Source organism: Barbus barbus (assembly GCF_936440315.1).
Source record: "Barbus barbus genome assembly, chromosome: 22".
NCBI lineage: Eukaryota > Metazoa > Chordata > Actinopteri > Cypriniformes > Cyprinidae > Barbus > Barbus barbus.
Genome location: NC_136750.1, coordinates 1,340,580 through 1,354,532, shown reverse-complemented (window position 1 = coordinate 1,354,532; position 13,953 = coordinate 1,340,580). Strand labels below are relative to the sequence as shown.

Genomic DNA, 13,953 nt, shown 5'->3' with positions numbered 1-13,953 from the left:
TGTGATTTAATGCACAGCTTTGCAGGTGAAATAAACCACTGCTCTTTTATAGATGTATACTATAGCATCAGCCTCAAGCTGACATCCATCTAATTTTAGTCTCTTGAAAAACAGTCTTGGCGTTCCTGCGTTCCCACAGACTGTGGTTTTTCAGAGAAAGGACTAATTTGATGTTTCTATAATGGTCTTTTAAATGGCACTTTTCGGGCCTGGAGCATCGGTGGCGGCTCAAGTCAGCCAGTCTGGAGTCAGAAAGCTGTTCCGTCAGCTCTGTTCATATCAGCCGTGGCTCAACTTAATCTCACAGATTTGCTAATGTGTTTTAGGTGGGATCAACGTCTGAGGAAATATGTGGAGACTCCCTAGTTTGAAGAGGTTTGCTAAGTGACTTTGCCTTTTAAGTCTTGCAATAGAGCGAAAGAATTAACCCAGTTAGCAAATTAAACCGCATTGCTTTCTTCTTTCATGACCATTAAAATATTTGTTTATTAATTTGGGATCTAAGGCATGTATTTCTACCCCCTCGGTCAGGTTTATTCCTGACATTTTTCTGAACCTGAAGGTCAGTTCGTACGTAGGATTCTCATGTTTTTGAATAGCTTAAATAATTGAGATTCTGCTTGGTTTATATAAATGCACCAAGTTGCAAAACAACTTCTACTACTTTAGAGTCAAATACCATGCTTTTTTTTGGATTGTGCATAATGCATTAATAAAGCGTGGAATGTATTTTATCTCCATCTTGACCCTGAACGAAGGAAAATGCGTCAGCGAGTCAGTGGAATGTTTTTCAGTGTCTCGCCCATAATGGACTAGGCATGTAGCTTCTGAGTATTTGCCAGAGAACATGCCCTGAGAATAAAAATAGGCTCGATTCTGCCCTGTCAAACCTTCCTAATTGTGCAAACTTTTCACGTTTCACTGTCTGAGAACGACACCAGTCTCTGATCGTATCTTACACAGCCATTCATAACAGCAGAGCTCGTCTTGTTCCCACAGAGAGCATCAGAAGTGCCTTCTCAGACTTCACGTCTGTCTGCAGTCTACATCTCCTTGTGGGAGTCTGTAGTTCATTGTTAGATTGTGATCCCGGGAAGGAAGTTGGGTACAGCGATTAAGCCGAAACGTTTTGTACTTGGCCTAATGGCTGTGGCACATTCAGCCTTGGATGCATAATCGCATTGGACTGTGAACAGGGTTTGCGATGTTGACCAAAAAAAGATATCTCCATATTTTCTAGGATTTTACAGATACCGATAATTAGGCAATATTTTGCTGAGTGGGATGTTGTGCTGAGGACTACCGTGGACACCTAAAAGTCTTCATATTCTGTGTGGTACCTGTTTATGTCCACTTCTACCTTTTATAAAGCCTTATTTTTTTCTAAAAGTGTGCTTTTTTTCGTATATTTAATCAGTCGATTAGAATAATAAGACATTTGGGCTGTTACAAGGCAAGTGAAATCAGTATCAACACAATTGATTTACGCACTGTTTAATGCACGACATGAATGCATTTAACTTTCAGCTATAAATGCATAATGTTTTGATATTTTAAATTATTTTAAAAATGAAAAGATACTTTAAATGTGAAATTACAACTACCAGTAGGTGGCAGCAAGTCACTGTTAATAATTGAGCCATTGCTATTGAACCGAATCATTTTAACGGTTGATTTATTAAGGAACCAAACTTCGTCATTGTCATGTTTGGAGGTATTTTTGTTGGCGATATAGAGCAAAAAACAGGCAATATGGTGAACATAAGTCTCTTAATATTAACTTCTTGTTTATTAAACTGTTGTATAAAATCAATATCAGATTTGTAATCATGCTGATTTTGAGAAGAACTGCACTCTTCGTGATATTAACTGTATGAGATTATATAAATAAATACATTTTCTGCCTCCATACCTTGAATGTTGTGATCATTCTAAGTGTATTTTAATAGACTGCATCACGCAGTGAAAGAACGCTCTAAACCTACTAGACTTCATGGATGCGTCCACAGTGGTAAGTAGCAGTTGGTGCATGACTTTCAGCACCGTTTTTTGTACTTTTTGGTTGTTGCAAGTTAAAAGCCACGATGTTGAGTGCTTCAGAGCTTGTTCCGTGAGGAACAGGAACAGTCAAGATGGTTATCATTGTCTGGAAGCGCAGGAATGAAGAAGCTCCCGCTGTAATCTCAAACGAATGCTGGCAACCTTTGATCTGTACAGTATATCAATTCAGGAAATGGCAAGGCAACTGTAAACTAAAAATACTGTGTACGTTTACGATTATTCTGTAGGTTGAACAGGTTTGTGTTGTGTTTGTGTAAAAAACAAGAGCAGATCATGTACGGTCTCACTTGGTAGTGCAGCATATAAAAATGTTTCATGTACAATTCAGAGAAAAAAATAAAAATCAAATAATAGCAGTGAGAAAGTTTACCTACACACAGGTTTCTTCTATGCTCATTAATTTACCTAAAATATTTGCAACTTTTTAATGGAGTGGAATTTTTATTTTATTTTATTTTTTTATCATCATCGCATCATTTTGAGCTCTTCCAGTAAAATTGAAAACCTTAGATTTTTCAATTGAGAATTTGAAAAAAATCAAATATACTTAATCAAAACATGAATGAAAATAATGAACAAAAACTGTATAAAAAAGAGACACTCATGTTTGTGATATGCTACTATGATAGTCAATGAGTTGTTCTTTTAAGTGTGCAACTGAACGTCTACAGAAGTGAATCTGTGATTGTAGAATGAATGAAGCTGCGTTCTTTAACCGTTGGACAGCAGTTGCTCTGTGAACAGCTCCGCTTCTCTCGTGGGCTTCCAGTTGTTCAAGTGTTCCAATCGGCCTTTGTTTCTGTATCTCCTACAACACTGCATGAATGCAGACAGTACAAAGAGCAATGTATCATTCAAAAAAATAAAAACTGCTGTAAGAAATGAATGCAATATCAAATCAGGAAAACCATAAGCAAACCAAAAGTGTCCTTAAATCACTGTCAAATAATGCAGCTTCAAGTTGTTTATCATTTGTAAAATCAAATGCACAATTTATCAAAATAAAGTTGCAAAATAGCTTATAGCATTGTTATATGAACGTTTAATACAGTTACAGGCCTAATGAGTGCTGAGTTTAATGTGCATTTTGGAAACACAACGTGTTGACATTATTTATACATTTGCATAATTCCCAACATTTCTGTGGAAGTTTACAGAATTTTACCAGTTATTCCACAAAAATAAAAGATTAAGGATTTAAAAAATGTTAGAAGCTCAAGCGTTTGAAAGTGCATAATTTAAAATATAAAGTTGGGTAACTTGGAGTGTAACATGAAATATTATTATATAGACTGCTTAATATATTTGTCTTCATTTTAATCATTGAAATATAAATAATAATAAAAAATAAACACCCTGCAAGAGGTTTGTTGATTTCAGAAGCAGCCATATGCAGTATAAGTAAATAAATAACAATACAAATAAAACAGATAATAATAAACATTTTATATCGGAGTGATTATCCACAAACTCTTGACATTCATTATGTGCCGTTCAAGATGAAACGCACCATTAAACACCCTCACGATGACTTTCCCCTAAAAGCTGTTTCCAGAGGGCACTTCCTGGCTTTAGTGCCATGCTTTTCCAGGAATCAGGAACTGTTGGTCTAAATGGGCTGAAAAGGGAACAAGAGAATCCAAGAAGACTGACTTTGCATTTGAGACGGAGGGAATTTGTGGATGCTGCAAACTGGAAAATCAATTCATAATTGTGACCCTGGAGCACAAAACCAGTCATAATTTGTAGCAATAGCCAACAATACATTGTATGGGTCAAAATTATAAAAAAAATGTATGACAAAAATCATTAGGATTTTAAGTAAAGATCATGTTCCATGAAGATATTTAGTAAATTTCCTAACATAAATATATCAACTTTTTTTTTTTTTTTTTTTTTTGCACCCTCAGATTCCAGATTTTCAAATAGTTGTATCTCAGCCAAATAGTTTCCTATACTCAATTATTAAAATTGACCCCTATGACTGGTTTTGTGGTCCAGGGTCACAAATGATACCCAACATTTCTTTTTCTTTCGATATAAATGTTGTTTTATCACGTATATAAAATTGCTTCAGGTAATGAAATCCTCCAGAAGGCGGCCCCAGACCATCTCTGCTGTCACTGCAGGCCGGTTTCTGGAGGTTGCTGGTGTGTTAGTGGTCAGCGTGTGGACGTGAGTCTCTGTGTGTTTAGCAGCGCTGGCCTCTGGCTGAGGGTTTCTGTCGGGCTTCTTCATTAAAGCAACAAGGCTGCTCTCTGTGTGGAGAGCCTGAACTGGCCCCGGGCCCCGGAGTCAAACAACATGAGAGCAGCTGTCTAAAGAGCAGGCCGGTCTGTCCTTTCAGATGGACACAGATGCGGCTTTATATCGCGCTGCTGTTATTGGAGGAAAACAACAAACTAAGATACGAGACCTCTTTATGGTTTCTAACTGCTTGGCATCACATTTGATATCAGAAACACAGCTGATATGAGAATATCCCCATAAAACAAATACAAATAAAAATCCCCCAGTGTTAAAGATAAAGCCAATTTCCAATTAATAGGTCAATTGTTTTTATGTTCTGCTCATATATTTGATTATCTTGTTGATATGTGTATGTATGAAGCAAAAGTTAGCATATAACAAATATGACCAGCAATTCTTAAACAGAATATCACTTAACATTAACTTAGTAACCTAGTATTATTATTATTATTTTTGGGGGGGTAGTACTTAAAATAATTATAAATATTAACAGAGAAACTATTATTATTATTATTATTATTATTAATGATGCACTGAAATAAAGATTCTGGATGCACTTGGCCGAAAACAAAACTTAAAAGTAGATATTTGTATAATAGAATTGATATTGTTGCAGCATTTTTATCAAACAAAAAATATATTTGATTTAATAACCAATTAATTAATCAAATTTAATAATTCAAATATTTTTATGTAAATGTTTTAATAGCGAAGAATTGCTAAAAGGTATGCACATCCAAAAGACCCCAACATGTTTGGAGCTCTAATTTTCAGTGTGCTGATAGAGTTTTGAGTTTAGCTTACTTTAGTTTAATTTTTCGTTTCGTAACATAATTGTATTTCCACTTCACTTTATTGTTGACATAAATCTGTCTACTCCTCACAGATTAAAGGTAACTGGCATGAACAATCGTGCACATTCTTCCTGGCCTACTCCGTCATCTTTGACTCGGTAAAAGTTTGTGAAAGTGGTTTTGTATGAAAGCTTGATTTCCAAAGCCTCTCCTGTCAGAAGCGTTGCGTTTTAAAGGTGCTGTGAGGTAATTGTTGGCTCTTGAAGCTGAAAGCAGCTCTTGTGTGTTGGAGTGGAGTGTTATTACTGTATTAGCGCAGGCGTTTGATGTTGGGACGGGTGTGGTGTGAGGACGGGGTCTGATGGTAATATAACCCGTCTGTGCTAAAAATAGATGTGGAAGGAAAAGTGGTCTGCTGCGCTAATTACAGGGCAAGGTTAACCGAGCAAACCTGCAGTGGAAAAATGGATGTGCACAGATTGTTGCGTATAGTTTGCCGCGACGTACGAGGTGTAATGAGCATTTTAAAATGTAATGTACTTAACTTTTGGAATCTGATGATGTAATCTATTTAGATTGCATGTAACCCAGTACACTCTCTCTACAGTGGTGTGGAAAAGTGTTGGCCCCTTCCTGATTTTTTATTTTTTTGCATGTTTGTCACACTTTATTGTTTCAGATCATCAAAAAAATGTAAATATTAATCAAAGATAACACAAGTAAACACAACATGCAGTTTTTGAATGACGTTTTTTATTATGAAGGGAAAAAGTGCTTGCCCCCTAAACCTAATAACTGGTTGGGCCACCCTTAGCAGCAACAACTGCAATCAAGCATTTGTGATAACTTGCAATGAGGCTGTTACAGCGCTGTGGAGGAATTTTGGCCACTCATCTTGACAGAATTGTTGTAATTCAGCCACATTGGAGGGTTTTCGAGCATGAACCGCCTTTTTAAGGTCATGCCACAGCATCTCAACAGGATTCAGGTCAGGACTTGTGGGTTTGCATTTTGTTTTCCCTTCATAAAAAAAACCCTTCATTTAAAATCTGCATGTTGTGTTTACTTGTGTCATCTTTGATTGATATTTAAATTAGTTTGATCTGAAACATTAAAGTGACACACATGCAAAAAAAAATCAGGAAGGGGCCAACATTTTTTCACACCACTGTATCTCTATCTCTGTGTGTGTGTGTGTGTGTGTGTGTGTGTGTGTGTGTGTGTGTATGTGTGTATTAGGGATGGGAAGATTCACCGATTCGCTCGGTGCATCGGCAAAAAACGTTAACGATTTAAAGAAGTGTGCATCGGATACGGTTGGCATTTGTATCGCGATGCAAGTTTAAGACCTTGTTCACAGCTCTATCAGGTTGAGTAACCTCAGTTTGCCCTCGTTTCATCCGCACAGGAAGGGCAAAGGAAAGCCCAATGGAAAGAAGCCGCCCATCGAGGAGAAGAAGCATTACCTGGAAGCAGAATACACCAAAGTAAGAGTCGTCGACTTCGACCTCAAGGAGCTGGTGGTTTTGCCGAGGGAGATCGACCTGAACGAATGGCTCGCTTGCAACAGTAAGTGACTCACAGCACCTCATATAGAATTAATCCTTCAATAGAATTAAGACCAAATTAAATTCACAATCAGTTTTTGATGCTCTTTGGTAGAAGATATACCCCGAATGCGGTTTAATTATATTTAGATGCTTTTAAAAGTCAAAAAGTGATCTAAGAACAGCATTTCTAATGTGAAATTTAATCAGTAGTACGCTTTACTCATTATTTTTGGTCATGGGAATCTTAGAAATGCAGAGGAAAAAAAAAAGTTCCCAATTTTAGGTATAATTTTCTCACGCTGCGGTATGTTGGTTGTTTTTAATCTGGCGAAGGGCTGTTGTGTTGGGTCTAGTTACTAGGTGTGTTTTGAAAACATCAGAGGGAATGTATGATTTCACCTCTGTGTTATATAACCGTATCATAAATCAGCTCAGAATAACATTCCAGAGACACGAATCACACCATTGTTTGCATTTCCCTCCATTTTATCTTGAAAGAAAACATGTGAAAAAAACCAAAACACAAAGTATGGCTTAATTTAGGAAACTTTAATACACTTTCAAATTCCACAAGCACTTATTAAACCAAATCACGACCTTTTATGGTTAATCAAAGCCATTTCTCTGGATCAGTTCAGTTTCCAGCTGTTCCTCTGAAAGCTCATATGGTGCTTGTTGAGTGGGTTCTTTCATTTACATAGAATATATATGTAATATATTTCACCAAAGCTGCATTTATTAGATCAAAAATACAGTAAAAACAGTGATATATCATTATGTGATAAATTATAGGTCATTATTTACATAATATATATAGACACAAAAATAACATGTTCATAAATTATAATTATACACGTAATTTTATGAAATGTGCATATTTGCATCCATTTATAAAAATGAAATATAAATGTTTATAAAAAAGGAACACATCAGTTTTTATAAAATGGCTTGGAACATATTGTGAAATGTATATTCTTTCTCATATGATTGATTAATAAAGGATTGCTGTGTTTTATCATTCGTTAATCTTTGCATCATCTGTGATTTTTATTTCTCCTAGCCACGACGTTCTTCAATCTCATTAACCTGCAGTACAGCACAATCTCAGAGTTCTGCACGGGGGAGACGTGTCCGGCCATGACCGCCTGCAATACGTGAGTGTCGTCTTCATCCTGACCCTCTTATCCATTATACAGACTCTCAGAGACGCACCGAGCGGAAACTAGACGCGCAGGGGTCGCGACCTGGGGCCGAGGTCATGATCCGCAGTCCAGCTCGACCTCAGGGAGAGATGTGATCGAACAAGAGCAAGTTCCTCATTTTTAATAGGGATGCACAATTAGGGCTGGGCAAAAAAATCGGTTTCGACGAATCATTTTTTTTTAAATGACGTCGATTCAATATTGATTCTCAAAAGCCGTAAACCTCTGTTGTGCAGCACTTTGTTTTCCAAAACATAGAGGTTTAATTTTTAGGATAAATTTGATTTGGATAAATTAATGTTTATTGATCTGATTACCAGAAAAATTAAGAAGAGCATTTTATAGGGACCTATTTTTGTTTAAAAAAAGGACCTTATACAAAAAAATAATAGGTTTAAAATACAGCCCTGTGGCTCTTAATGTCTTTTTATTAATTCACTGTTTACTGTTCATTTATTTTTAGAAATATCAACTGCATTTGTATTAAAACTATATTCACTGAATGTAATCAAAAAATCTGAATCGATACCCAGCCCTAATTTATCGGACCGATATCAGAATCGTCTGATAATGGCTTTTTTAAATGTAAATATTAGCATCGGCCCGATATGAAAAAAATATTACTTCTAATAAAATGAAGCAAAATACACAAATAATATTTAAACTGATTAAATATTGTAATTGATGCCATAAAATGATGAGTATGTTTTGATTTAAAGGTCAGAAGCTATAGCTTATATAACTAAAAAAATTATAAAATCGCAAACATGACACTTAAATTAAATAGTTTCATATATACTGATTTATTAATGCGTAATATGTTGTATTTTTAAACAAATTGTGAGCTCTAAAAGATTTTCAGAATTTGTACAACTCGTTTGCTTTAGACCTGTAGCCCATGTACAAATGTTAAATCTTAAAATAAAATGTTAAGGTTACCCCGGCATCTTTCTGGAAAAAAAATGATGCGATTTGATATATAATTGATATATAATTGCTTATAATTTCCACACAGCAGAGACGTAGTGTTGTTTCCAAACAAAAGGAAAAATATCGGTATCGGCTATCGGCCAAAATGAGCTGAAAATATCGGATGTCGGCAAAAGTTCAATATTGTGCATTGCTAATTTTTAAGCAGATTTGATTTGATTCGTTCTTCCTGTTATGCCAGAGGAATGGTTGTGTGTTGCTGACGCTTTATGTCCTGCTGGGAAAAAAAACAAGAAATTCTAATGGTTTTCACTACAAATATCATTACAAACTATCAACCTTTAACCATTAAAAATGTGACCTGCATTGGCAAAATGAGTAGCAATGCACACGGTCTAATGTTGAGCTACAGAAATGAGTTCATTAAGCCCTCTTCTAGTGATCCTAGTACTCCACAGTGACTAAACATCTACAATTATCTTTATTTCTACACTTCATCTTCTGAGAGTGCTTTTGATTAAACTGTTTTTGTAGTGTTAATGTATTTGTAATGAACACACCGAAGTGATTTTTACATTTGATTTATTTGTTTTTCTTACTTTAATGCTTTTGTTTAGATGTAAAATGAAAAAAGTAGTGCACTATGCCTATTTGAATCTTTCTTATATTTGTTCTACTGTTGTTCTTGTTTTGGGCATCTGTACTTATTTTTAATAAAGAAGAATAAAAAAACTGTTATTGAGATTTATTAATATAGTAAATAATATTAAGAAAGGAAGTGGAGGAAACAATGCAATGTTGCTTTGGAACCTTTAGAAAACGTCAATTTGATTTTTCTCAGAACTGACTTTGCTCAGTCATTTCTCGTCCAATTCCAACAAATCATTTATCATTTTCAAGGTATTTTAATGGAGCATGTGAAAATAAATAAACTCATTTTTGAAAATTTGCTCATTGAGACTCATTTTGCCAGCACAGGTCTCACATGGCTTTCTGTAGTGTGTTTTGGGACACATTCCATTAGGATTTATTGGTTTTAACAAGTCACCACCAATAGAAGGTGAACAATTACCAGTAGAGACCAACAGAGTGCATTACAGTTTCCATTAAAACCAATACAAGTCCCATTATAACCAGTAAAACCATTACAAATTCTGTGCTGTTTCAACAAGACATTGATGATAACTGAGTGTTTACCGAAGCATTTATTGAATAAGTGACGCATCTTAAATAAATCCTGGTCAGGTTTATGGGAAGATTCTCTATCAGACCGTTTGGTTAATGAACAGCCGCTGAGCAGAAAGTGTGTCAGACAGACGATTGGTGGAGGGACGAACATCATTTACTGTGAGCTGTTGGAAGAAAGAGCAGTGAACGAAGGAAACGATGAGGATGATGATGCTGTACTTCTGTTTTAGATTGATCTAGCAGAAGCATGTGTGTTTCTAAGCAAACATTTTCTCAATAAAATATCTGTCTCAGGACATACTACTGGTATGATGAAAAAGGGAAGAAGACGAAATGCACAGCGCCGCAGTACGTGGATTTCGTCATGAGTTCAGTCCAGAAGCTGGTGACCGATGAGGACATCTTTCCCACCAAATACGGTGAGTGTCTGCCGCCACCTGGTGATGCATGTGCAAACCACACCACTTCATTTCCAACATTTATGGAGATATTGCAAATGCAAATATAGTCTTAAATAATATATTTCAGTTCTGTTGTGTTTATTTGAAAGCAAATAGAAAACTAATAAAGACTGGATGTAAGACAGTGGATGTGGACATAAACCATTAGCTGTTGTGCAACATTCTGTACATTTAAACATTAACACTTCACCATAAGGTCCCATTAGACAACTACTTAACTAATTACTTAAATATATAAATACTGGAACAAATGTATTGTTAGTTAATATTTTGTTATTATAGTCAATACAAAATATTAGGGCTGAGCTGATTTTGAGAAAAATCGAGTTAAAGATTCCGACGCAGAATCACCAAGCAACGTTGCATATTTTCCTCCAATTCTTTTCTTAAAAATAATTACTATATTATTAATCACAATATAGCTATTTTTATTTTATCTTTTGTTATTAAAAACCAGAACAAAGATGCAAATAAACAGCATTTAATCGAGCAGCGAGTGATTCTGTCTTTTCTTTTAATGCAACATTGAGACAGATCTATAATATATAGACCTACTGTAATGCATGGATCAGATATAATGTTACACATCAGACTTTCCCCCAACTATTAACTAAACGTTCATGTCAGTCATAACAGATTATGATGTGAATCTCGCCAATACATATTTCACAATAATGTTCTTTATAAGGGAGATCGGGCGCTCGTGGAAAGGCACGTCTTATGCTTTGCAAATGTCAGTCGGCACAATCGTCATCAGCATGGGTTTGAAAATCATATTTCACTGGTTTGGACTTATGTCATGGAAAATTCGATATGAATATTAACTTCTGACTCATTTCTCCAGAACGGGTCACACATTACAAAAGATTTGTGTTTCAAGTAAATGCTTTCTATTCATCTGTGAATCCTTGAAAATTACATGTATGACCGTTTCCACACAAATATTGAGCAGCACAGCTGTGTTCAACATTGATAATAATCAGAAATGTTTGTTGATCAGTAAATCAGTATATTATTATGATTTCTGAAGATCATGTGACACTGAAGACTGGAGTAATGATGCTGGAAATACAGCTGCAGATCACAGAAATAAATTAGTTTAACACATATTCACACAGAAAACAGCTATTTTAAATTGTAAAAATGTCACAATATTACTGTGTTTGTGATCAAACATACGCAGCCTTGTTGAGCTGAAGAGCCTTTGGTTACACTTTAAGGTGTCCTTGTTACAGTGTAATTAAATATTTAAGTTTTTGAGGAATCTTAATTAACTACATGCACTTACTATATGGTTAGGTTTAGGGTTACTTGCATAATTTATTGTTATTATAATAGTAAGTACATGTAAAATGTGTAACAAGGACACCTTAAAATAGTGTTACCGAGACTTCCTTCAAAAACATACTCCAGCCTTTTGAAGAGTAGTGCACACGTCATGTATTTATCAAATGCACTGGTCTAAATGTGTGGACACTGATGTAGTTTGTCTGCTCGTCTGCAGGTAAAGAGTTCCCCAACACCTTCGACTCGCTGGTCAAGAAAATCTGCAGGTATCTCTTCCACGTTCTGGCCCACATCTACTGGTCCCACTACAAGGAGACGGTGGCCATGGACCTGCACGGACACCTAAACACACTCTACACGCATTTCATGGTTTTTATAAGGGAATTCAATCTGATGGACCCCAAGGAGACGTCCATGATGGACGATCTGACGGAGGCGCTGTGCACTCCGCTGCCCCCTCAGCCACAGAACCACGTGACGGAGAGATGAGTCCGGCGCCGCTCCATCTCTGACCTGCCAAGCCAGGGTTCAGAAGGACTGCTGGGACTCACAGACCTTCACCCTCCCAGAACATTGCTCTCTTTAGGACCCAGTGTAAGGAGCGCCCAGCCAGGCCTCTCGCCGAATGACCTCAGACGCGGCCGTCTAACCCTTTAACCAAGAACAACCTGACCATGCTTCGGTTTCCTTCCCGTTTTGCGCTTTCTTTGGCGTCTTCCCTCGTCTTTGCCTCCGTTTGATGCAGCAGCTTCCCCTCTCTTGGTTTCATAAGGGTGTCGGCCTGGTCATTGTGTACGGTATAAAGGTTTCTTTTTCATTTTTATAGGGTAAAAGGGGTGTGTGTGCGCGCGCGTGTGTGTTCAAGGCTTTTGCACTCAGGAACTGAGAGAGCTGTCAATGCTACCTGCTCACCCACAAGCCTCTCGGTGTCACTTTACTCATCATATAGCAATCCCATCCTCTAAAACGCCGGCCCTCTACTTATATGGGACAGACTTGTTAGCATGTTAACCACCGTAGAGGAGAGCCGAGTTGATTCGGGCGGTCATTTTGGCTCCAGGGCCTGGGTTTCAGGCGTTCTCCCTCGAGAATGACAAGGACATTCGTGTTGTCTGCTGTTGAACCCGAACGCCTGCTCTCCAGGCTCTGGAAACGGCTTGTAATCATGTCTAGCCTCATTCTGAAAAGACGATTTGTGAATGGAAGAGAATGTACGCTTAGTCTCTACGTATCGATTGCAAAGATTATTATCTTAGAGCGACTGAGAGAGCGACAGATGTTTTAGTTCTCCCTTCATCACTGTTCAGAGAGTTTGTGTTGCGAAGAGAAGATCAGACTTTTTGCTTTTAATTTATTTCTCTGTTTTCTTTTTCCTTTTCGTTTCGGTTTTAGTTGACGTTTTTCAGGGCTCCTCAGTTCTGGCTTTTGTTTTATGTATTTTAATAATACTTTAAGTTAAAAGCGATTTAATATTTTAAGCTCTGCAAATTATAACCTAATAAAATATTTAAAAGTCAAAAACAGTTTAATGTGGTCTTTTTTTTTTCTTCCCTTTTTCATCTGTGAAATCAAGAAGTGTCAAGTCACAAATGTTGCAATTTCATGTGTTTTGATTATTTGAAGGTGCTGTAAGTGGTTTTAGTTGTCACGAGAACCCCGCCCACAATACACACGTCAGCCAATCAGGTTACAGAAGTAAAAATCCCATTCATTTTCTCCATATTGGAAGTTATTTTGAATGATAATTGTGTCTCTGGAGCACAAAAGCAGTCATGAGTAGCACAGGTATATTTGTAGCAATAGCCATCAATACATTGTATGAGTCAAAATTATACATTTTTCTTTTATGACAAAAATCATTAGGATATTAAGTAAAGATCATGTTCCATGAAGATATTTAGTACATTTCCTATCGTAAATATATCAAAACCTCATTTTTGATTAGTAATATGCATTGCTAAGAACTTCATTTGAACAACTTTAAAGGAGATTTTCTCAATATTTAGATTTTTTTTGCTCCCTCAGATTCCAGATTTTCAAATAGTTGTATCTCAGATAAATATTGTCCGATCATAACAAACCATACAGCAATGGGAAGATGATTTATTCAGCTTTCAGATGATGTATAAATCTCAATTTCGAAAAAGTGACCCTTATGACTGGTTTTGTAGTCCAGGGTCACAATTTCTAAATCTTTAAAGACAGAACTACTGTGAGCAACAAGGTGTGC

At 36.4% G+C, this 13,953-nt stretch overlaps 1 protein-coding gene across 3 annotated transcripts in view; it reads left to right on the top strand.

Moving 5' to 3' along the window:
• LOC306888772 (MOB kinase activator 2-like) overlaps positions 1-13,240 on the top strand; it is a 40,176-nt gene extending 26,936 nt beyond the window's left edge. For all 3 annotated transcript variants that reach the window (XM_079447214.1, XM_079447213.1, XM_079447212.1), the window contains exons 2-5: positions 6,514-6,674; positions 7,716-7,809; positions 10,270-10,394; positions 11,941-13,240. In XM_079447214.1, the coding sequence (XP_079303340.1) occupies positions 6,514-6,674; positions 7,716-7,809; positions 10,270-10,394; positions 11,941-12,212 (652 nt within the window). In that variant the 3' untranslated portion in view covers positions 12,213-13,240. The remainder of the gene's footprint in view (positions 1-6,513; positions 6,675-7,715; positions 7,810-10,269; positions 10,395-11,940) is intronic.
• Positions 13,241-13,953: the final 713 nt, after the last annotated feature.